Raw genomic sequence first — 26718 nt, forward strand, 5'->3', positions numbered from 1 at the left:
TGTCTTGAAACGCATAAAATGCCCAGGATCAGATCAGATGGACCCTAGAACTCTGCAGCAAGCTAGGGAAGTGATTGCTGGGCCTCTTGCTGAGATATTTGAATCATCAATAGTCAAAGGTGAGGTGCCGGAAGACTAGAAGTTGACTAATGTGGTGCCACTATTCAAAAAAGGTGGTAAGGACAAGCCAGGGAATTATAGACCGGTGAGCCTGACGTCGGTGGTGGCAAATTGTTGGAGAGAATCCTGAGGGACAGGATGTACATGTATTTGGAAAGGCAAAGGCTGATAAGGGATAGGCTTTGTGCCTGGGAAATCATGTCTTACAAATAAGGTGGCATGGTGGCTCAAAGGTTAGCACTGTTGCCTCAGAATGCCAGGAACCCACATTCAATTCTAGCCTTGGGTGACTGTCAGTGTGGAGTTTGCACATCCTCCTTGTGTCTGCATGGGTTTCCCTTGGGTGCTCCAGTTTCCTCCCACAGTCTAAAGATATGCAAGTCGGTGAATTGACCATACTAAATTGCCATAGTGTTAGGTCAATTAGTCAAATGTAAGGGGATAGGTCTGGGTAGTTGCTCTTCGGAGGGTTGGTGTGGACTTCTTGGGCCGAATGGCCTGTTTCCAGACTGGAGGGAATCTAAACTTGACTGAGTTTTTTGAAGAAATAACAAAGAAGATTGATGAGGGCAGAGCAGTAGACGTGATCTCCATGGAATTCAGTCAGGCAGTCGACAAGGTTCCCCATGGGAGACTGATTAGCAAGGTTAGATCTCACAGAATACAGGGAGAACCAGCTATTTGGATACAAAACTGACTCAAAGGTAGAAAACAGAGGGTGGTGGTGAAGGGTTGTTTTTCAGGCTGGAGGCCTGTGACCGGTGGAGTGCCACAAGGATCGCTGCTGGATCCTCTACTTTTCATCATTTATATAAATGATTTGGCTGTAAGCTTAAGAGGTATAGTCAGTAAGTTTGCAGATGACACCAAAATTGGGGGTTTAGTGGACAGAGAAGAAGGTTACCTCAGATTACAATGGAATCTTGATCAGATAAACCAATGGGCTGAGAAGTGACAGATGGAGTTTTATTTCGAGAAATGTGAGGTGCTGCATTTTGGAAAAGCAAACCTTAGCAAGACTTATACACTTAATGGTAACGTCCTAGGGAGTGTTGCTGAACATAGAGAACTTGGAGTGCAGGTTCATAGCTCCTTGAAAGTGGAGTCACAGGTAGATAGGATAGTGAAAGAGGCATTTGGTATGCTTTCCTTTATTGGTCAGAATATTGAGTACAAGAGTTGGGAGGTCATGTTGCAGCTGTACAGAACATTAGTTAGGCCACTTTTGGAATATTGCATACAATTCTGGTCTCCTTACTATCGAATGATGTTGTGAAACGTGAAAGGGTTCAGAAAAGATTTACATGGATGTTGCCAAGGTTGGAGGATTTGTGTGATAGGGAGAGGTTGAATAGGCTAGGGCTGATTTCCCTGGAGCATTGCAGGCTGAGGGGTGACCTTATAGAGTTTGATAAAATCATGAGAAACATGGATAGGATATAAAAAGTTAAAAATCACATAACAACAGGTTATAGTTTAACTTTGTACACCCCCCCCCACCCCCCCACCGTCCAACACCGGCATCTCTAAATCATGGATAGGGTAAATAGACAAGGTCTTTTTCCTGGGGTTGGGGAGACCAGAACTCGAGAGCATAGACTTAGGGCAAGAAGGGAAAGATATAAGAGAGACCTAAGGGGCAACTTTTTCATGCAGAGAGTGGTGCATGGTTGGAATGAGCTACCAGAGGAAGTGGTGGAGGCGAGTACAATTGCAACATTTTAAAAGACATCTGGATGGGTAAATGAATAGGAAAGGTTTGGAGGAATATATGCAAGGTGCTGACAAGGTGAGACTAGATTGGGTTGGGACATCTGGTCGGCATGGACCAATTTGACCAAAGGGTCTGTTTGCATGCTGTACGTCTCTATGACTCTATAACTGCGATTTTTGTTGCAGCTCAAACTAAGACAATTAGAAAAGCTGCGTAAAGCAAACGATTGACCTGTCACTGATGGATCAGTTTAACCGCAGTGATGCTTTCAGCTATCCAGCAACAATAGTTTTCTCATGCAGCTTTATTTCATCTTGTCTCAAAAACTCAAAATGTAATGCTTTTGGGTAACCATTATCAGCAATATGATCAGAATTTCAGCTGACAACACTTGTTCAACACTTAATATTCAACACTTGTTGTTTCTGTGCAGCATTCTGGAATTATTATAAGTTGATGTTTCAAATTGAAATTGAATCCTTTATGTTCCAGTCAAAAATGCTGCACCTAGATAGAGCTGTGTGTGTCAAATAGTCTCGTACAAAATGTCTTATTTAATCATTTGTGTTCTTATTTCAGAAAACTTTCCAAATTTGTGTGGATAGTTTTGCAAAGATTTGATCTTTGGTTATTGAAGCACACAATTACCACTGATTGTCAAAGCAGTATTTATTAATAATTTGATATAACTCAATAATGATCTCAAATTTATTTTACATACACTTGGCAACATCGAATCCAACATAAATGCAATGCCTTTATTTTCATTGGATGACAACTGCTGAATTGGGTGAATGATTGAAACACATTACAGGTTCTGAGATTCTATATTTGTCTTTTACAAAGGCCAGATTTGTCAATTTCTCAACTTTTAGAATTGGTTGCATTTCAAGGTTACAGCTATTATTGATAATTTAATTTTAAAACTTAATTTTACAGACATTTTTAATAATAATGTTGGCTTGTTTGCTTCCCTTTATTTGTTATATCCTCTATAGTTTGGATGGAATTGCATTTCCATGATTTTCCTTTTATTTTATATGTTTGTTGTTCATTCAACATCTGTCTGTAAGAATTGTTGCAATTCATGAGCTGCAACTGAAAATGTTGATGTACAGATTAATGTTTTCCCTACTAAAAGCTATTTTCCCCAGATATGTTATAAATTAAATGAAACTTTTGGGTGTGTGAAATACAGTCTCCTTTCAGGAATTAATTATCAATAAAAATCTCTCCTTTAACAGTTCAATTTCATATTTGTTCACAGTTTTGAGAAAATAACAATTCACATGTCTACATATTGCAAGATGAAAAGTTTGCAGTGTACAACTGAATTAGATTTTGTTTGCTCAGGAGAAAGGATAATGCCTCATTCACTGTTTCATTGAAAACTGTTGTAAAATAGTTTAATCATCATTAAAGTATCATAACATATTTAGTAATTCACACATGCACAATAAGATAGAAGAAGGTGTTCATGACTAAACCTTTCCAAATCAAATTATCAAAGCATAAAAGTACTAACATGTAGTATTTGTACTACAATAAAGTCAAATCCATATTAAACCTCAAATGATTTTTTATTTTGTACTGAATATAAAGGTTGTCCTGATTTACCATTCTCCATATGGTAAATTAATTACTAGGAATCTCACAAACTTTCCATGGAGCTTTGCCAACTGTAATAATTGCTGAATTGGTTGGATACAACTTGTGAATTTCAACACCAATATTTGTGCCAAGTCATTGTCAAAAAATAGGTAACTGTAAGATACTTTGTTGTAAATGTCGTCCTCAATTACACTTTTGCTCAGATGAAAGTCGTCACAACTCCATCTCAAATTATTGAATTTCATCATATTCCCTTTCAAGTTCAGCATCAGATGGAGGAAACAAATCTATAAAAAAAAGGAAAACAGGCTGGCATAATAAACTTATTACACTCAACCTAGGCCCAAATGTTTTCAAACAGCCACTCCAAATGATTCTGTAACAAATTGCTTTATCATTAATTATTACTATAATTCTACATCTCTATTCAGCCACTACTCACTCAAAAAAGTGTTATAAGTGGTTTAAATCGATAGACCTATTTACTATGTCTTCTTGTTCCCAATGAAAAGTCCAGCAAGTTGTGCAGAGTCAGGAGAGAGAGCTCACATCAGGTTAAGAAATATCCGGAGTGAATATATACTTTGGGGAGTTTGGAGGCAGCACAGGAATTCAGTGTAGAGGGGAAGGGATGTTGATTGCTTGCTTTTTTTTCATAGTTTGTCATAGGTTGAAGCTGAGGACGGGGATCCAGCAGACAAGCATGAGTGGCATCACGGGAAAATTATAAATTCATTGATTGGTAACAGCTATGTATTTCACTATTATAAGGTTACTTTCAGATTTAAGATAAATGGGAGAAATATTTAGAGGTTACGAACTAAAAGACTGGAAAGACTTTTTAAAAAGCATGAATTGAATAAAACAGAGATGCAGGGCCAGGCCGCGAGTTGTACCTGCATGATGTGGGAGCTGATAGACTCCATTTTTATTTGCAAGTGAACACATTTGGAACTAGTGTTGGTTACTTGAGGAAATGCAGCTCAGAGTTGATGAGCTGAAGTCTGAGCTTTGAAAACTGTACCCCATCATAGAGGGGGAAAGTTACCTGAACACTTTCAGGAGGCAGTCACAACCATGAGAATTCGGTCAGTGGTCAGGAACAGGAGGGTGTGACTATAAACAAGGGTGCTGAAGGGATCTAGGAGGTAGCGCTGAAGGAGCATCAACCCTTGAGCCTATCTAACAGCTTTGAGATTCTTTCTTCTTGTATGGATAAGAGCTAGGTCTGCAGGGAGGATAGGCAAAGTGACTATAGCACCATGGTACCCAGAGCCATTCAAGAGGGGATCAAAAGAGAAATATATTTCTAATCTGGGATGGTATTGTCAGTGGAATAGTCAATATTCTCTGTTGCCAGGATCAAGAGTCCTGAAGATTGTGTTTCCTGCCAGATGAATAGGTTCAAGATATCTCATCTGGGCTGGAGAGGAACTTAGCTTGGCAGGGAAAAGATCCAGCTAATGTAGGCAATAACATACTAAAAAAGAAAGAGATTTTGCCAAGGGAATATGAGTATCTCAGAGTGAGATTAATAGCAGAACCATCAAAAGGTAATAATTCTTGGATTCTTAACTGAACCATGAACAAATTGGCAATGGGTCGACCAGGTTAAGCAGGTAAACATGTGGCTCAAAAATTAGTGTCAAATTCGTTAGACATTGGCACAGTACTGGGGAAGGAGGATACTGTTCTAATGAGACAGACTCCACTGGAATCATGCAGGGACCAGATCCAGGTGAAATACATAATGAGGGCTGTGGATAAGTCTTCAAACAAAGTATAGGTGTAGGGAACAGAAATTATGGAAAATTTTAATAAAGGGAGGCTCTGAAAAAATTATTAAAGTTTTCAGAATTGTACTTGTTCAGGATCTAGATTCAGGCACAGTAGATAAGGGAACAGTCATAGAACAGGCAAAAGTGAGGACCTCAAATGCTGGAGATCAGATTCAAGAGTCAGGATTCCTACCCGAAACGTCAATTTTCTAGCTTCTCAGATGCTGTCTGACCTGCTGTGATTTACGAGCACCACTCTAATCTTGACAGTCATAGAATCCCTACAGTGTAAAATCAGGCCACTTGGCCCTCAAAGTCCACACCGACCCTCTGAATACCATCACGCCCAGAACCATTATCCCTGGAGCCCTTCATGTCCCATGGCTAATCCACATAGCCTGAGCTGGAATTGAACCTGGATCTCTGGCACTGTGAGGCATCAATGCTAACCATTGAGCCACCATGCTGGCCTAAAGTCCTATGCTGCCCCAGTCAATGTGAGACTCAGGAGGTTACTCTTAATTGTGCATGGTATATGAAAGGAGGGAAATGAGCTTGTAGTATAGATTGATATTGGCTGGTACGAAGTTGTCACTATTACAGAGATATTGTAGCGAGGAGATTTTGGCTGGGAACTAAATATCCAAGGATAAGAGTCCTATTAAAGTGACAGGAAGACAGGCAGAGGGGATGGAGTATTCTTGTTCATAAGCAATGAAATTAAATTGATAGCCAGAAATGATAGAGTTGGAAAGCCTAGAATCTGCGTGGGCAGAGTTGAGGAACTACAAAAAAGAAAAAGACTCTGATGGGAGGTATACATAGTCCCCATAGCAGTCCTCAGGATATGCGGCAGAAAATAAATCAGGAGTTTAAAAAGGCATATTATCATAACCATAGGGGAGTTTCAATATGCAGGTGGACGAGAAAAAATCCAAAGAAAACAAATTCCTAGAATGTCTACAAGGTGTTTTTCTTTCAGAGCAGCTTGTGGTAGACCCCATTAAGGAAGAGGCAATTCTACATTTGATGATGTGTTATGAGCTTAAGGTGATAGAACTCCTCAGGGAAGCAGTAATCATGATAGAATTCATGCTGCAGTTTGAGGGAGAAGGTGGAATTAGATGTAACTGTATTATAATTAAATGATGGTAACTTCAAAGACATGAGGGAGGAATTAGCCAGAGTGTTTGGAAAGGGGACCTGACAGAGACGATGGTAGAACAGCAATGATAGGAGTTTCGAAGGCCAAGGCAGAAGAAACATACTAAAAGAGGAGGACAAGGCAACCATCACTGACATGGGAAGTCATGGACAGTGTTAAAAAAAAGCATACAATGCGGTGCAAAATGTGGGAAGCTTTTAAAACCACCATTGATAACTGAAAAGCAATAAGTGGATAGAAAATGAAATGAGAGTAAGATAGCCAGCAATATAAAAGAAGAATGCATGAGGTTTTTAAGATGTATGAAAGTGAGCTGGAATCAATAGTGGACACAGGACTGCTAGAAAATGAGGCTGGAAAAGTATTTTTGGGGAGCAAAGAAAACGCAGATGAACTGTGGAAGACACCAGCAGCATCCTATAATTTCAAGAGAGTTTGGGGGTAGAAGTGAGTGAAGTGGCTATCATTAAGAAGGTGTATAAATCCCTGTACTGGATGTATTTCACCTCAGAGCAGCAAAGTAGATGGCTGAGGAGATCGTAGAGGCATTGGTCGTACTTCCTTTTTAAGCTATTCCTTTCTTTCATGTCAGTCTTTGTCCAGCATGGGGATAGAATAGTGTGTTATAGGTCATTAATTTGGCCTAACTTGGATATGTATATCACATTCATATCATTAATTGCCATTATGATATTATTCAGCAAACCTCTGGAATGTAAACATGTAACCCGAAAGGTCTGCAGTCTTGAATTTAAAGGTTATCACATGCATAAATATTAAAAATAATTACCTGGCCCTGCACCAATGTCCTGAGCTTTAATCTCTTCATAAACAGGGTCAAAATTTCTGTTTTTATTGGCTGTAGAATGAAGAATTTCAGATTATAGATGAGCAAATGTCTAATGCTAATAGAAAAACAAAAATTGCTGGTGAAACTCAGCAGGTGTCAAAGCATTTGTGAGGAGAAAGTAGAGTTAGAGTTAATGTTTCAATTCTGGTGATGCTTTTCAGAATTACCCAGCCCTAGTTGTCCTTGACAAATTAATGGTGAGCTGCCTTCTTGAACCAGTGCAATCCAAGTGCTATAGGTAGACTTTCAATGAGTTAAAAAGGGAATTCCAGGATTTTGACCCATTGGTAGTGAAGAAACAGCGATATATTTCCAAATCAGGAAGCTCAGTGGCTTTGAGGGTACCTGCAGTTGGTGTTATTTCGATATAACAGCTGCCCATATCCTTCGAGATAGAAGTGATTGTGGATTTGGAAGGTGCTGTCAAAGGATCTTTGTTTAATTTCTGCAGCATTTCTTTTCAATGGCACAGACTGCTGCTACTAAATGTCAGTGTTGGAGAGACTGAATATTTGTGGATGTTATGCCAATCAATTAGGCTGCTATTTGTCCTGGATAATGACAAGCTTCTTGAGTGCTATTTGAGCTGCACTCATCCATTTTATCATGCTTCTCACTTGTACTTGCAGATGATGGACATGTTTTAGGGAGTCAGGAGGTGGTTACTTGTTGCGATATTCTTAGCATCTGATATATCTTTCAACCCACTGCATTTATATGGCAATTTTATTTCAGTTTATGGTCAGTAGTTTCTCCCGGATGTTGGTATTAAGGGATTCATTGATAGCAATGCCTTTGAATGTCAAGGGACAGTGTTTAGATTGTTTCTTATTGGAGATGGTCAGTGCCTGGTATTTGTGTGCAATGAATGTTACTTGCCACTTCTCAGCCCAAGCCTGGATATTAGCCAAGACTTGCTTCATTTGTATATGGGCTACTGCAGTATCTGAACAGATATGAAGTGTGTAATAGTTATTGAACATCTCCACTTCTAACATAATGATGGAGAGGAAATCATTGATGAAGCAAATGAATTAGTTGGACCCAGGCTGCACCCTGAGGAACTCCTGTAGAAATTTCCTGGAGCTGAGATGATTTGCATTCCAAAAACCACAAACATTTTTGTGTGGCGTGCCTCCAATCAGCAGAGTCTTCCCCCAATTCCCATTATTGCTAGGGCTCCTTGATGCTGCACTGAGCTTAATGTGGCCTTGATTTCAAGGGCTGTCACTATCACCCCACCTCTGGAATTCAGCTCTTTTGTCCATGTATAAACCAAGGCAATGATGAGGTCAGGAGTGGAGCGGCCATTACAAGAACCATAGTGGGTATCTTTGAGCAGGTGTTAGCACTGTTGAAGATACCTTTCATCACTTTAATAATGTTTCCTTTTCACCCATGCTCACACCACATTTTCAGAACCAGTTTACTCTGAGTGAAAGCAGTTCTCAAGTTCCCTCAATTCTTCTGCAAATGATTTAAATTCTATGCCTCCTGGTAATTGAATTTTCATCCGAATGAGATCGGTTCCCCCATCCACTCTATTCCAGACTTCATTATCATGTATGTATTAATTAGATTTCCTTTAGACCTCATCCATTCAAAAAAAAGTCTTGACCTAAATATGCCATAATCTTTCCTCAAGGACAAAAATTTGTCAATCACAGCAAGTTCATGGTATATCACCTGTGATTTCTTGTGTGCGATCACGTTGTAAACTTTAAGAATCGCAGAACAATAAATGAACAACAATCAGATTCTCCATTTATGGGGCAGGAATATTAATGGGAAATTAACCAACCTTTCTGGAAGCTTCTCTGTAATTCTGCAGCCAAAGCAAGTGAGACAGCAATCAAAAGAATAACAAGAATGGAAGGGATGATGAAAGTCGGGGGTCTTGCCTGGTTGAAAGGTGCTATGAGTTTCTGCTGGCCTGTAAGAAAGTAATAATAATTATTAATGAAATAATGATAATGACACAGGGAAATTCTGCCTCACACATTTCCTTGTGATACAACCAAGTGACTGAATTGAAATATTTTGTTGATTTAATTGAGCATTACCTGACCAGAGCTATGTTATTCTCTTTCTCATTACAATTACCTTAAAATAACAACTTAGTTATGATTCAGCAAGGACACATAATCTCAATCTTTCCCGTTCCAACCTTTGTACAGCTGTCAGTCTCACCCTGGTGTTCAGCACAATTGTACTGACGATATATAAATGTTTCAGTTGTGGGAAGATAATGGGCTATAGCATGAATAATGTAAACATGTAATGTCAATGTATGAAGGAGTAGACATATATTCAAGTTTAATAATGGTTTCAAGATAGTTAGCAAAGTAAATATTGCAGAAAGGAAAGTAACCTGCAAGTGGACATTGGCAGAGTAACTGAATTAGTAGAATGGTGGCAAGTAGAGCTCAGATTGGGATCGTTTTAATTGATACACTTTGGACTGAAGTTTGAGGGAACAGAATACTTTCTAAATTAAGAGATGCTGTCAATGGTGAAAGAATTATATTCAGTCATGAACAAAAGACCAGAGTTTAGAATGCAGGGATAGGGTGAGTGAAATAATGAAGAGTTTTAAAGGGAAGAATGTGAATGGTAAATAGTTCACTTTCAAAAACACTTACCAGAACATATCACATTGACATCCTCTTTATGATCACAGTCGTGATCGCCCATAGCTGACAATTGGCAGTCCCACAAGAATAATTCAGTTCCTTTGCATTTAACCTCATCCATCCAAATTGTGCCATTACCTTGGTCGAATAACATTCCTCCCACAGTCCAAATTGGGCCACCACAATTTAATTGCTGACAGATAACAGCAGCATCCTGCTTATCCCAGGAATCATCACAAACCGTTCCCCATGTACCGCTGAAGAATATTTCTACTCTTCCAGAACAACTATCAAATCCTGCAGTTAGCCGTAACTCTACAGAAACAAAATATGAATAAGAACTTGGGGTATCAACATGCAGATTGATAAAATTATTTTATTTGCCCTGTTCCAAATTCCAACTCACATGCTCCTGTTTGATGCCAAACAGAAACTGAATTTGAATAACCAAATAAATATTGTGGTGACAAGAGAAGTCAAGAGAATGACATTCTGTGGCAAAATAACTCACCTTCAGTTTCCTCATCACTTGACCACCACTTATGAGGCACAAATCAGAAGAGTGGTAAATTACTCTCCATTTGCCTGGATGACTACAGTTCTACTTGCACACAAGAAGCATTACAGTAATAATAAATAAATGCCAGTCTAAACAGTGACTTCCACTCAACATGAACAAAAATACAAAAAATTGAGAGTGGTATGTATCACCAAAAGATTCAGTAACACTGAGGCTCATTCAGCAGCAAATTCCAAATTCACAACTTCTCTCACCTCATCAGAGAAGGATACCAGGTGCAGGCTAACACCACAACTTGCAAGTTATTATCCTGTCTTGGACCTCTTTCAGTTTTGCTCAATAAACATCACATAATTCCCTCTATGCGAGCACCATGGGTGTCCCTAATTCCACAGGACAGCGTGATTCAAGAAAGCAGATCTCAGCAACCATCTCAAGTACAATTAAGGATCAATAATAAATGCTGCAATTAATAGCAACACCCACATTTAATGGATGATTAAAACAAACTCACAGATCTGGGTTAATTCACTGCAATTAATAAAACTAAATTGTTTTTCCAATGCATATCATGGAAGATAATTGTTCACTGTTAAAAATGGTTGTTGAGAGTGTTTAAAATTTAGAAGTGTTAGCGAATTAATTTTAATTAGGCCCACTGACTGCAATTAAAAGCCTGACATAAAGCTATGTGCAATTGTTATGCTGAATGTGCCAGAATACAGAATGTTGAATAGTTCCGAAAAGTTCCAATGTGTTGAATTCTAATTTGAAATTCTATGTGGCTACAGTCTGACAGGTAATGCTGCACTGCCTGGATCAGACTCATGGAGCTCTTTTGTCCCCCCTCCCCCCAATATTTAGACAATGGATAATTCCTTCAAGGCTTTCCATTGATCAGCAAAACTGAATTACCAAGTGTGCCTTGATATATTGCTGTTGCTACACTCAATGTAATCAGTCCTGGCAAAGATAACAATAGCTGGAACTAAGGTAATCGTGCATTGCACTTTACCTGAACCAAGACCGCTCATGACTGTATGTAAAATAATTGGGTACTTAACCCTATAATTAGCACTCTACGCTGTATGCAAAACAATGTGTTTCGTAGCACAAAAGTCAAGATGATGGACACACCTCAAAGAACCACTTCACAGTTTTTCCTTTGTTAATTTCTTAAAAATTCAATACCTATCATGCAGCATATATTAATATCCATACTAATAATTACCTAAATGTTCTGGAACAGGTCGCATTTCACTTTTCTTTGAATCCCTCTGATTGTGTTTTTTCCTTGGACTTAGTTCTAAAATAAAACGACATGTATTACTTCAACAACAACTTATACAGCAATGCCCCAATGTACTACTTGAGGGCCATCATAAAATTAAACTTATCACAGAAGCACACAGTGATATTGAATCAGATAATAAAACGTTTATCAAAGAGGTGCGTTTTAATGTTAATGTAAAAGAGAGAACAATGTAAAGAAACAGATGCATGTTAAATGAGGGTTATGATTTGAGATCATGTCTACTGAATGGAACCCCAAAATTGTAGAGCATTTATAACTGGAAATGCAGAAGAAGCAAGAATCAGTGGAAATCAGATACACTGTAGAATTGTGGGACTTTGACACAACAAAAGCAAAGAGAAGTAATGCTATGTAGAGACTTACAAATGGAGGATGAGAATTTAAAACTCAATTTGCTGCTGAACCAGGCATCCATGAAGGTCAGAGAGCAAAAGGATGATGTGATCATGAACAACGGAAATTTGAATGAACTTAAATTTACGAGTGATAGAAACATTTGAATATTCACAAAGTATTTCAACTGAAATGGGGTCCATTTGCCATTCTTGCCTGAACAGACGACTCCAACATCCTCCTGATGATTACAATTATGTTTGCCCCATGGTGAAGATGGACATTGCCATAGGAGTGTATCATGCGAACGACAATTCACATCATCGAGCCAGATCTGTCCAGAACCACTTCCAAATGTAACAGGAGGCTCCACAGATTGGGCAGAGCCACAGCTGAGCTGTTTACAAACAACTTCCGCTTCCTCCATTCCGAAGGAATCTGCACAAACAGTCCCCCAGATTCCATTGTAGAAAACTTCTAATCTGCCCTGACAGAGAGTTGGACCATCCTGCAGTCTAACAGCCCTGTGCTCTGTGGAACAAAAATAAGAACTTTAATCTTCTGTTCCATTTAAATCCCACTGCTCAAATATACAAAGGAAAGGTCAATTTTTTTGATGTAAACCGAAATTAATACAAGAAGATAGTTTATCAAAGAGCTTCCCCGAAGGCTGAAGAGTCAAATAAAGTAAAATAAAAGACAAGAACAGCCTTGTATTATGAGGGATAACAACAATGTAAGGGCTTAAAGTACAAAAAGTAGAAAAGCTCATGGGGTGAAAAATGACTGAGATCCCCGAATATTAACTTGCCAGAGAAGGAAGTGGAAGACGCAACAAAATACCTTCCTCAACATATGCCCTCCCACCCCCCCAACCCCTGACCTTGAGAAACTACACAGGCCTATCTGCAACTGAAAAATGAGTTTATTAGTAAACAGGGTAGGAGACCAAGTCTGTACTAAGGGAAGTCAGGATACAATGAGGCATATTGAACTCTGACAGATAGCGCAGGGCCTGCACACAGTCCAACTTGAAAACCAATTGCCTGATATGACTCTTAGGATGAATTACTGAAGTCAGGGGTAGGGCTTGCACCTCCTGACTAACCAGGATATTATATGCCATTCAGTCAGGACGGATTATAAAGTTAGGCACTTCAACTACAATGGAAGACTTATGAAAATATGTAATTGACTTCAGAAAATATTTATTCAGCTTTGAAAAACTTTATCTTGCTTAACTGGAGTAAAACTGTACTTTGTTTAAGGCTTTTCATGTAAAAACCTGATTTAAACATTTATTTAGGAGTTAGAAGATGGGGTGTGCACCAAGGTTAGTGATAGATGGGTTATTGACTGGAATGGAATGTGTAACTGTATTTTGTCTATAAAATTCATTACTATTTGCAACTTGGTGCAGAGTCTTTGAGCAGCTCCCCTCATACATATGAATAAACCATTTGCATCTTGGACTGGGGCTGTTAAGTGTCAAGTCTGTTCCTTAACGTTGTCCATGTGGCCATTTAAAATAAGATCTATGTCAAAACATTTAATTTAGAAGATACCCAATTGTCTGTTGCACTCTCATTATACATTGTGCTTTCATGTGAGCAAACCAGGGCCATTCCTACATTACCGACAGCACTGAACAAAAAACATGTACAATTTGATTACAATGACTAAATATCTACAACTCATGTTTGTTAGATTCCTGTATTATTGCTGTGCAAATACACTATTTGAAAGTACATCTCACCCAAGCAGATAACTCCAGCATCTTCTTTATGATTGCAGTCGCTCTCACTCCATGGCCCAGCCAGACATTCCCATAAAACAGAATCATTCATGCTGCAGTTCACATTATCTAACCAAATAGGCCCCAAGCCTGGACCAAACCAACCGGAAATTGTTGCATTTAAAGCCTGTCCGCACTTCAGCTGGTTACAGACAACTTGGGCATCTGTTAAATCCCAGGAGTCATCACACACTGTTCCCCAGGTTCCATTGGAATAAAGCTCCACCCTTCCAGCACAGCGACTTCCACCATCCACCAATCTTATCTGAATATGATCTGCAGAACAGGAATAATTAGACAGTTTCTGGTGAAGGAAACAATTCCTGCTTTCCTTATAGTGGGTTTATTTGAAAATGATGGTCTGTTTCACATTAATTTCCTTACAACAATCAGTTAGTTATATTTCTCTCAATTAGTTGTTTCTTTGTTTTTTTTTCTGAAATCAATTCCTATGTCACTTTCAAATGAAAACTAATTGCTTAACCACATAATTTGCAACTATTCACAATTCAAATATTACAGTACTGCAGCTAGTCATGGATATGAAAGAAGAGTGTAAAGTAATGGCTATCCATATGATGCAGAACTGAACTCCATCTGAATCTAGGCAGAAGTTGGTACTGCAGATGCTGGAGATTAGAGTCAAGATTAGAGTGGTGCTGGAAAAGCACAGCAGGTCAGGCAGCATCCGAGAAGCAGGAAAATTTACGTTTCGGGCAAAAGCCCTTCATCAGGAATGGCCCTTCATCCTGATGAAGGACTTTTGCCCAAACCAGTCTCCTCACATCGATGTTATAGTACAAATGGCATTTCTTGTCTTTCTCAGCCATGTTTCTAAGGGTTGCATGACAACTTACTGGCTGGCCAGGTTGTGCTGAAGGCATAGAGATTGACCTCATTGACAGTTGAGGGATGTACTGGTCAGGCTGAACAGCACTAAATTTCCCTCCCTAAATTACCTTTATGAAATAGTTGAACACACCTATAGTAAAAATATTACTTCCAATGAGCACTTATAAAACATAAACTTGTCAAGTTTTAATTACAGACTGCTACCAATGTTTCAGTTGGGTGTTTTGTTTCCTTCCACTGTTACTGCACAACACCGAAACATTTGTAGCCCAATCAATTGGAATTCTTTGCTATGTACTTTCATAGGGATTTACATGCAGTTGGATCAGTCATAGAGTCATACAGCTTGAAAACAGGTCCATTTGTCCAATTCTTCCATGCCAACCAAATTTCCCAAAATAAAATAGTCCCATTTGTCTGCATTTGGCACAGATCATTCTAAATCTTTGCTATTTATGTACTGTCCAAATCTTTTAAATGTTGTAAATGTACCTGCATCTATCACTTCCTCTGGTAGTTCATTCCACACACAAACCACTAACTTGTGTGAAAAAGTTACCCCTCGAATCCCGTTTCAATCTTTTTCTCTCACCTTCAATCTGTCCCTATAGATCAAACCCTCCAACCCTGACAACATCCTTGTAAATCTTTTCTGAACCCATTCAAATATCACAACATCCTTCTGATAGGAGGGAGACCAGAATTACACACAATATTCCAAATGTGGGCTAACCAATGTCCTGTAGAGCCACAACATGACCTCCCAACTCCTATTCTTAATGCTCTGACCAATAAAGGAAAGCATATCAAATGCCTTCTTCACTATCCTATCTACCTGTGACTCCACTTTCAAGGAACTATGCACCTGCACTCCAAGGTTTCTTTGTTCAGCAACACTCCCCAGGACCTTACCAATAAGTGTGTAAGTTCTGACTTAATTTGCCTTTCCAAAATACAGCACCTTTAATTTATCTAAATTAAACTCCACCTGCAACTCCTTGGCCCATTGGCCCATGTGATCAAGATCCCATTGTACACAGAGGTAACCTTCTTCGCTGCCCATTAAATCACCAATTTTGGTGTCATTTGCAAACTTACCAACTACACCTCCTGTGTTCACATCCACATCATTTATATAAAGGCAAAAAGCAGTGTACTCAGCACCAATCCTTCAGCACACCACTGTTCACAGGCCCCCAGTCTGAAAAACAATCCTCCACATGACCTTCTGTCTTTTACCTTTGAGCTAATTCTGTTTCTAAATGGCTATTCTCCCTGTATTCCATGTGATCTAACCTTGCTAAACAGTCTAACATGAGGAACCTTGTCGAATGCCTTACTAAGTACATATAGAGCAGGTACACCACTCTGCCCTCATCAATCCTTTTTGTTACTTCTTCAAAAAACTCCTTAAACCTTTCCTTGAACCTATTTGACAAAATTCCAATTAACTTGCCCATCACTGATGTCAGGATGACTAAGTTCTCTGACTTCACCTTACCACCTTTTGTAACACCACAGTAACCAACCTGCAGTCCTCCTACACCTCACCTGTGAATAGCAAATGATACAAATATGTCAACAAGGGGCTCAGAAATCACTTCCCTATCTTCAAATGGAGTTCTAAGATTTAAAATACACCTGAACAGGTCCTGGGGATTTATCCACCTTTGTTTTAATACATCCAGCACCTCTTCCTCTGTAATATGGACATTTTTCAAGATGTCACCATCTATTTCACCTCTTTCGATATCTTTCATGTCCTTCTCTATGGTAAACTGATGCATACATGTCCTTCATGTATTTATAAAATCCCTTTGGATTTTCCTTTAACCTATTTGACAAGTCTATCTCATGTCCCCTTTTTGCCCTCCTGGTTTCCCATTTAAGTATACTCCTACTGCACTTATAGTCTTCTCAGGATTCACTGGAGCTCTGCTGTCTGTACCGGACATATGCTTCCTTCATTTTCTTGACCAAAACCTCAATTTCTCTAGTCATTCAGCATTCCACATACCTACCAGCCTTGCCTTTCACCCTAACAGGAACATACTGTCTCTGGACTCTCTTAATCTCAGTTTTGAAGGCATTGCATTTTCTAGCCATCCCCCACAAATAACCTTTGAAAGTTCTTGCCTATTACCATCAAAATTTCTTCAATTTAGAACTTTAACCTTTTGATCTGTTCTATCCTTTTTCCATCAGTATTTTAAATACAATAGAATTATTACACAGGCCCCAAATTGCTTCCCCACTGACACCTCAGTCACTTGTGCTGCCTTATTCCCCAAGAGGAGGTTCAGTGTTACACCTTCTCTGGCAGGTACATCCACATCATGAATCAGAAAATTTTCTTATACACACTTTTAAAAATCCTTTACATCTGAACCCTTAACACAATGGTAGTCCCAATGTATGTTTGAAAAGTTAAAATCCTCAACCATAACCACTTTATTCTTTTCACAGATAACTGAGATATCCCATCCTATCATTTCTTTGCATGCTGCATAACTATTGCAAAGTGTTTACAGGATAGAAACGGCCTGTTCAGGCTAACAGTTCTATACTTATCTCTTCTCAGCCATCTTCATGAAAGATAATCGCTCTATTCTCGTAAACATATCTCACTCTTAATGCAGCTAGCGTCCCTTGTATGAATCAGTGCTGTAATCACAGCAGATCACAACTTCAAAGTTGTAGACACAATCTGAAACCATACATTTCTCTTGAATAGAATTATCGACTCTGAGGGTCTTTATCCCATTGCTGGCAGCAGGACAATGGTTACATGTGAGGAAATAAAGAAGGTCATACCAGAGCACACTACTCCCACGTCATCTCCAATTGATGACTGCTCCGTTTTTGTAAAACTGCAATTCCAAAGGAAGGGTTCACTCCCGTTGCACCTGACATTACTGATCCAGGTCGGTCCTCTGCCTTTCCCAAACTTCATGTGGTTGAAAATGCTTATTGCAGAGCCACACTTCAGCTGTCTGCACACCACTTCTGCTTCATTGAAATTCCACTGAGTGTCAGTCACTCTCCCCCAAACACCGTCATAATAAACCTCCACACGGCCTTCGCAAATGCTCTGTCCGTTCACCAATCGTAACTGCCAATCTTCACCTGTAAGAACGGAATTTTATAATCAACGTTCATGCAATGTTTCAAAAAGACAGCAACTGAACATTAGTTATGACCATTAATTATTGCACAATTTATCTATTCCTCAGTTAATGAATAGAAAGCAGGAATAGAAAGTATCCGATAATTGAAATGTAGAGATCGTGAGGAAGATTAATGTTTCAAAAGACTCGGTCAGAGCTGCTGTGCTCAGACGGACAGTCCTCTCTCCGTTTGCCAGTCGTAACTGCCAATCTTCACCTGTCAGAGTGCAATTTTATAACCGTTCATGCAATGCTTAAAACGGCATCATCCGAACATAAAATATGACCATTAATCTTATTGTGCGATTTATCCACTCCCGAGTAAATAAACAGAGAATAGAAAACAAATAAAGAATGTAGCCTCTGTTTGCAAGATAAAGATATTCTGGAAGACTAATGTTTCAAAAGATTCACTCTGAGCTGCTGTGCTCAGAAGGACAATGTCTTTACAGGCAAACAAATTGAAATCAGTTGAACTTTCAGACAGCAACTACTTTCCAATTATTTAATCTTTCAAGGGATGTGCACATTTAAAGTTGCCATGATAGCTGGAATCCATTGGTCTATCTTAGTTTAGGGTTGAAGGAGATTCACGCTTCCACGTGTTGATAAATTAATGCTTCTTCGCTTGTTCCTCTCTGAATGGCTGTGATAATAATTTAATGTCTCTTTGTCTTAGATTCTTTCGCGAGCTAGTAAAAGAATATTTATTTACACCACCTGTTGCTTTCATACTATTAAAAGTCACAATCAAACCACTCTTTCACTAAAAGCGCATAAAAGTATTGTTAATGAATACCTTTTTCACACTTTAGCCCTGTGAACACTGCTTGTATTCAATTAATCTATAGCAGACACATTGTCATTATGTGATATCCCATATGCTATATATTGTTCCCAGAGTGCTTTGAAACTGAGTTTCATACACCTAGTCTGGACTGGGTCATAGTTCATTGAATCATACAGCACAGAAACAGACCCTGAGGTCATACTTGTCCTCGCAGACCAGCTATCCGAAACGTATCCAGTCCTATTTGCCAGCATTTGGACCATATTCATGTACCCATGCAGATGCCTTATAAATGTTGTAACTGAACCTGCCTCCACCTCCTCCTTTGGCAGCTCATTACATACATGTACCACCCTCTATGTGCAAATGTTGCCTTTCAGGTCCCAATTAAATCGCTTCCCTCTCACCGTAAACATATGCCCTTTAGTTTTGGACTTCCCTATTCTGAGAAAGCGACCTCGTCTATTTATCCTATGTCCCTCATGATTTTATGAACTTCAACAAGGTCACCCCTCAGCCTCCAAACCTACAAGGAAAACATCCCCATCCTATTCAACCTCTCCTTATAGCTCAAACCCTCCACTCCCAGCAACATCCTTGTAAATCTTTTCTGAACCCTTTCAAGTTTCACAACATTGTTCCTTTAGCAGGGAGACCAGAATTGAATGCGGGATTCTAAAAGTGACCTCACCAATTCATGTACGTGGCATCCTAACTCCTACCCTCAATGCACAGACCTGTGAATATAAGCGTGCCAAATGTGTTCTTTACCGTCTTGTCTACCCGTAACTTCACTTTCAAAAATCTATGTACCTGCACCCCTACAGTCTCTGTTCAGCAACACCCCTCAGGGCTCTACCATAAACTGTCTAGGTCCTGCCCTGGTTTGCCTGACCAAAATGCTCAAACTCACAACCTGGTGTTGTGTGATTTTCAACTTTGTCCACCCCAGTCCAACACTGGCACATCCACAGCACAGTTACCAAAATGCAACATCTAAATTAAAATCCATGTGCCATTCCTCGGCCCATTAACCCATCTGTTCAAGATCCATTGTACTCTGAGATAACCTTCATCACTGTCCAGCACACAGCCTATTTTATCCACTTCACACCTATATATGGTCACATGGGCAGGAGGTGTGCTCATCAATTTGTAACTTTCAGGAGCAGACACTTCAATCCAATGTGCTCACATCTAGCTGAGATTAAGCACATTGTAATGAAAATTAGTAGTGAAGCTTTTTTGTGCAGTAGTAATGCCCTCACCTCTGAGCCAGGAAAGTCTCTTTGGGAGAAGACATCTCAAAATTTGAGGGGTTGTTGGGGAGCAGTGGGAGTGTTCTCACCTCTGAGCTGGGAGACCCAAGTCCAAGTCTCACTTGCTGAAGAGGTGTGCAGCAATATCTCTAAACAGGTTGAATGCAAAATCCATGAAGATTAGTTACACCACATATCTGGAACTCAGATTCCAACAAAATTCAGGGTGTAAACTCATCAATATCATATCAGGTGCACCCAAGACTGTGCAGATTTATAGCTGTTTCACTATACCTTCTGCAACACCCCTCAGAGGAAGTGTTCAATAGTTTCATGTTACTTTCCAGTTCATGCTCATATATAACTTAAACATGACAACCAATTGCACATGTCAATGTGCAAATATATGATCATATAATTATGAGAATAGTTGATACAAGGCAATGAAGGATTCCTTACCTGAGCAGATGACACCAGCATCATTTCTGTGTGTGCACCGATGTTGCCCCCAGGATACAAAGGGGCAATCTGTCAAACGCATTTCATTGCCATTACATTCAATGATATCCATCCATATCAAACCATCTCCCTCTCCAAACAATGCACCACCAGGAGTTGATATTGCAGTCCCACAGCCAAGCTGATTGCAGACAACGTTTGCGTTCTGTTAATCCCAGTAGGTGTCGCAAACTGTGCCCCAGGTATCACCCATCAGTATTTCCACTCTTCCTGAACAGGTATTATCACCACCAACTAACCGTGGTCCCTTTTGACCTTTTTCCAAAAACAATAATTAATTTTCAAGCTGATTAATATTCACTTAGAAAATATTCACCTCCATTAATTATCAAAGAGTGCACAAAAGTAATAATTCTAATGATGAAAATGAAGAAATGAGACAGAAACTCGGAAATGATCACAGCAGAAGCAGGTTCTCATCCATTAGATCGCTGGATCGCTGAAGCACCAAAGTGGAAGAATCAGAGTGGAAAAATCTCAAGAACACTTGTTGGGGAAAAAAGAGTATAGTTTGTATTTTGGAAGGAGCTGAGAATGTGCTGAGTGAAGTTCTATCTCTTTCTGAAAATCTAATGCTGTCTGCATTGATCATTTGACTGATGTTTAATATAGGTTTCCGTAAGCAGCCCTCCAGTACAGAGCTGCTGTGATCAGTTGATTAGTTTTCTCATTCAATCTAGTTTCTGTACCTCTAAAGGAACTGACTGTGCTTTTGTTTTTATCTGGGCTCATGAAAATATAAGGGTTTAAGTGTTTAGAGCGGAGTTAAGATTACATGAGAATCTGTGAATTTAGTGAGTGTGAAAATTTCATGGAGGGCGAGGAAAGCTTTCTCTTCCTTGCCTTTCTCACTCTTCAGGATTTAGTTCATATTGAGGTAAAGTGTGAGATGTGGATTGGTGAGTGGCTAGTACCTTAATCTTCTTATCAGTCATTTGTAAAGGTATGGGTGCACCTGATATGATATTGATGAGTTTACACACTGAATTTTGTTGGAATCTGAGCAAGGCGGAGCTACTTGGTTCAGTGGAGTCCACCTACTATACCAAATGGGAAGTAATGGAAATATCACATGTCTTAGACAAGCACAACTGTCTCTGTCTACTTGAGCTCTGCTATTAACTCAAGCAGCAGTTGTAGGTCTGGGGTGAAAACACAGAACAGAGAATGGCATGAATACCATGTTCAAGGAGGTAGTAACACCCAGGAGTGAATGGGTAACCACTCGGAGCTCTAGGAGAATCAAGGAAGCAGTGCAAGAGAATCACTCTGAGATAATATCATTTGCAAATAATTTGCCATAAGATCATAAGATACAGGATCAGAATTAGGCAATTGGGCCTACTGAGTCTGATCTGCTATTCAATCATAGCTGGCACATTTCTCAACCCCATTCTCCTGCCTACCCCTCTAACCCTTGATCCCTTAAAACCTTAAAGCCACATAAAGACTTGGCATCAATAGCCTTCTGTAGCAAAACGTCCCACAGATTCACCTTCCTCTGCCTGAAGGAATTGCTCCTCAGCTCATTTCTAAAGGGTCATTCTTTTACTCTGTGGCTATTGCTTTGGGTCTTCGTCTCTCCTACTAATGGAAACATCTTTGATACATCGCGTGTGTCCAGGCATTTTCCATTTTGTTTAATACTGACAGAAATAGTTTCTCAGTGGAATTCAGTCAAGTCTGTGACAAATCTGTCATTATGGTTGATCGGGCTGCACAATTGCAGAGGAAGCAGAAAACAACAGCAATAGTGTTAGACTATCCATGGAATGGGAATGAGCATGTGTTTCAGCAGATGTAGATTTGACTCTAGAATCAAGTTTGTCTCCCTGGTGCCACAGCAAGGATGGCACATCAGAGCTGTATGATGTTATTGTGGAGGAGAGTGAACAGTCTGTGTTTATGTTCCAGATTGGGACCAATAGCATAGGTATTAAAAGGGGTGATGTCCTGAAAAGAAATTTAAGCAATATATCAGTGAGACTTAAAACTAAGAATTTAAAAGCAGTAATCTCAGAGTTATTCCTACTACCACTGTTCTTTGAACTTGTGAATAGAAGGATCAAGCAATTGAGCAGTTGGTGATTAATTGTTGTAGATTTAGATTCCCTACATTAGATTTAGATTCCCTACAGTATGGAAACAGGCCCTTCGGCCCAACCAGTCCACACCAACCCTCCAAAGAGTAATCCACCCAGACCCATTTCCCTCTGACTAACACACTTAACACAATGGACAATTTAGCATGGCCAATTCACCTGACCTGCACATCTTTGGACTTTGTGAGGAAACCCACGCAGACACGAGGAGAATGTGCAAACTCCACACAGACTCCAAGGCTGAAATCAAACCTGGGACCCTGGTGCTGTGAGGCTGCAGTGCTAACCACTGAGCCACCGTGCCGCCTAAGTGTGTCATTACCATGTTTATAAAAAATAGATTCATGTAACTTCACTTTCTGATCCTATTTGGTGTTTGCATTCATTTTGTCTTCTAATCTTGCTTACTACTTGTTTTACTTCCAGTTACCAAGTATTCTGCAGGCTGTAGGCTACAGGCTTTCTCAAGCTTTGAGACCAGTCTGGGGCAGGAAGGACCTTTATAAGATGAATGTATTGCACCTTATCAGTATCACGATAACAATTTCATACTATGATTTTCTGCTGCTGTTGTGAACACTTCAGACGAGGTTGGCTGGGGAAGGGATCCTGGGGGAACACATATTTGGTAACTGGAAGTCAAACAAGTAGTAAGCAAGATTAGAAGACAACATGAAAGCAAGCACCAATTGGATCAGAAAGTGAAGTTACATGAATCTATTTTTTATAAACATGGTAATGACATACTTAAAAATAATTCGATAAGTCAGTAGAGTCAAGATTGACTTATGGACGGGAAATCATGTTTGAAAAAGTTTGAAAAACTTTGAAGAAGTTATTTATCACATCTTTCAGATAGTAACCACTCAATAAATGTTATCGACCTAAAAACAAGGTGAATTGCTGGATGTGGTATATTTGAATTTCCAACAGTTTTTTTTTCAACTCGATCCCAGACAGGAGATTAAGACATGAAATTAGGGCACCGCAGATTGGGTGTAATGTATTTCTTTGGATTGAGAATTGATTATAAAACTAATAACAGGGATAAGGAAAGATGGCAGGATGTTACTAATAGAAAACCATGAAAATAAATTTTGGGGTCACAATTGTTTACAATCCATGCAAATTTCTTGGTTCCAAGTTAAATATTCTGAACTTGCAAGAAATTGAAAAAGAATCATATGGTCTAAATGGTGAGAGATTGCACCGCGCTGAGCTGCAGTGGGATGTTGGTGTACTCGTGCATGAGTTGTAAACTGTTGGTGTGGAGTTACACAAAATACTTCGGAAAGAATATGATCACTTATTGGGAAAAAAATTGAATACAAATGTAAGAAGGTTATGCTTAAGTAATGCACCCTTGAGACTGCAAGTGGACTTACATGCATTGTATTGGTTAGCTTATTTATGGAAGGATGTAAATGTGTTCAAGTTAATATATAGATGGTTTACTGGATTAATATTTAGAATGGGGGCATTATAAGGAAAAATTGGACAGTTTCGGCGGGTGCTTTCTGCAGATTAGAAGAGTAAGAGGCAACTTGATTGAAACATATAAGACATTGAAGGTCTTGTCAGGTAAGATATGGAGACGATGTTCCCTCTTATGAGAAAATCTGTCCATTTAAAGCAGAGATGTGTTGACTATTTTTTCCTGTCTCAACTGTGAGTCTTTGGACCTCTCTGCCTGAAAAATTGAAAAATGAATCTTTGACTACTTTTAAAGCAGAAGTGGTTAGGTTGTTGTCAATCAAGAGGGTGAAGAGATATCAGCAGTAGGCAGAGACAGTTTTATAGTTATAATCAGATCAGCCATGGAATGGCAGAGTAGGTTTGCAGGGCTCAACAAATTACTTTGGAACCTACTTTTGATTTTATGCTCATATATTTCTCATATATAATGTGAGAGGTGAAGAGAAAAGGTGAATTGCGTCTACTAGATTAAATGGGCAGTTTTAAACTCATTGTTTTTTTATGAATTTAAATATAAGAAGAAATGAAAAACTTACCAGAGCAAATTATACTGACATCATGGCTGTGTGTGCAATTCCTTTGATTACTTGATTTAATGGGGCAGTCCCAGATAACTGTCTCATTACCCTGACATTCATAGACATCCTGCCATATAGGACCACTGCCTTCTCCAAATTGAGCCCCACTGAGGACTGATATCACTTCCCCACATTTCAATGATGTGCAAGCCACACGGGCATCCAGTGAATCCCAATGTGAGGAGCACACAGTCCCCCATGTCATTCCTTTCTGTATCTCCAACCTTCCAGAACATTCATCCACTCCACCAACCAATCTTGGCTGCTTGTGACCTGTTGTTTTAAAAAGATGAAATAATGTTTTTATCAGGTAATTTCCTTCAACCTACAGCATATATTGAGACAGTCTTAACTGGACTTAGTTTGGTATTTGTTGTTCATTGTACAAAATTAAGTTCAACTTCGTGTCATTTTGGATGTAGGTTTGCTTGCTGAGCTAAAAGCTTCATTTCCAGATGTTTCGTTACCTTACTAGGTAACATCTTCAGTGGGAGAAAGTGAGGACTGCAGATGCTGGAGATCAGAGCTGAAAAATGTGTTGCTGGAAAAGTGCAACAGGTCCAGCAGCATCCAAGGAGTAGGAGAATCGACGTTTCAGGCATAAGCCCTTCTTCAGGAAGAAGGGCTTATGCCCAAAACATCGATTCTCCTGGTCCTTGGATGGTGCCTGACCTGCTGTGCTTTTCCAGCAACACATTTTTCAACATCTTCAGTGGGCCTCATGCGAAGCAATGCTGAAATTTCCTGATTTCTATTTATTTGTTTGGGTTTCTTTGGGTTGGTGATGTCATTTCCTGTGGTGATGTTATTTCCTGCAGTGAGGTCACTTCTGGTTCCTTTTCTCAGGGGGTGGTAGATGGGGTCTAACCCAGTGTGTTTGTCGGTAGAGTTCCGGTTGGAGTGCCATGCTTCTAGGAATTCTCGTGCGTGTCTTTATTTGGCTTGTAATAGGATGGATGTATTGTTCCAGTCGAACATTCATATGTGAGGATACTCGTGAGGATACTAATGACATCACCAATCCAAAGAAACCCAAACATATAAATAAAAAGCAGGTATTTTCAACATTGCTTTGCATGAGGTCCACTGAAGATGTTACCCAGTAAAGTAAAGAAAAGTCTGGAAATGAACCTTTCAGCTCAATGAGCAAACCCACATCCAAAACCTCAACCTGAGCTACAACTCTTCTCAAAATTCATGTCATTACTGATGATACTGTAGAGTTAAAAAGTTTTGATGCCAGAAAGATTGTTTTGTTTCCAAACCTATTGGATTCCAACTTTGACTACAGCACTGGCCAGCATTCTCATATCTGGCAACACTTTATTTTGTTTATTATCTATAACCTCCACCTCAGCAACTGAGATTTAATTTGACATGCAAGGCATCATTTCACTTTTAAATCTACCCTTTCCAAGTTACCTAAGGCTGGACTCACCATGTCTGTGCTGACCCAGTGCCAATCAAAACTAATCCCATCTGCCTGCATATGGTTCATGTCCCTCCATACCCTGCCTGTTCATTTACCTGTCCAAATGCCTCTTAAATGTTGCTATTGTATCTGCTTCTACCATCTCCCCTCATAGCTTGTTCCAGGCACAAACCACCCTCTGCATAATTAGCTTGTCTTGCACATCTTCTTTAAATTGTCCCCCTCTCATTTTAAACCTATGCCCCCTAGTATTTGACATTCCTGCCTTGAGAGAAAGACTCCAACTATCCATGCTTCTCATAATTTTATAGATGTCTATCAGGTTGCCCCTCAGCCCTGGATACGTTAGCACAAACAATTTAAGTTCATCTAACCTCTCCTACAAGCTAAATACTTCATTCCAGGCAATATTCTAGTAAACCTCATTGCCACCATCTCCAAATCCCCCATGTCCTTCCCATAGACTGGTGACCAGAACTGCACACAATACTCCAGATAATTTCCAGATGTGATTTCTAGATGGAGAAATAGTTTACTTTTGCTGCACAATTACCACCTGTTCTTGGCATGTTGCTGTAGAAATGTTCCTGCTGGAACCTGAGCAGTTATTTGAGGCTTATGAACAAAGTAAGCCATTAATCCAACCTGTTTAATCTTTCATCAGTGAAAGTTTGTCCTTCTTATTTATGCTCCTGATGAAAGGACACAA

General features: G+C 39.4%; 1 protein-coding gene across 1 annotated transcript in view; it reads right to left on the reverse strand.

The window, feature by feature from the left end:
* The window catches only part of LOC140478633 (scavenger receptor cysteine-rich type 1 protein M130-like), a 66818-nt gene that overhangs the window by 35544 nt on the left and 4556 nt on the right, over positions 1 to 26718 (reverse strand). The window contains exons 2-7 of the mRNA XM_072571851.1: positions 17501 to 17812; positions 13940 to 14110; positions 12256 to 12570; positions 10010 to 10186; positions 9040 to 9171; positions 7179 to 7247 (exon numbers count right to left, since the gene is read on the reverse strand). Of these exons, the coding sequence (XP_072427952.1) occupies positions 7179 to 7247; positions 9040 to 9171; positions 10010 to 10186; positions 12256 to 12570; positions 13940 to 14110; positions 17501 to 17812 (1176 nt within the window). The remainder of the gene's footprint in view (positions 1 to 7178; positions 7248 to 9039; positions 9172 to 10009; positions 10187 to 12255; positions 12571 to 13939; positions 14111 to 17500; positions 17813 to 26718) is intronic.

Source organism: Chiloscyllium punctatum, chromosome 6 (genome assembly GCF_047496795.1).
Source record: "Chiloscyllium punctatum isolate Juve2018m chromosome 6, sChiPun1.3, whole genome shotgun sequence".
In the NCBI taxonomy this organism is placed as follows: domain Eukaryota; kingdom Metazoa; phylum Chordata; class Chondrichthyes; order Orectolobiformes; family Hemiscylliidae; genus Chiloscyllium; species Chiloscyllium punctatum.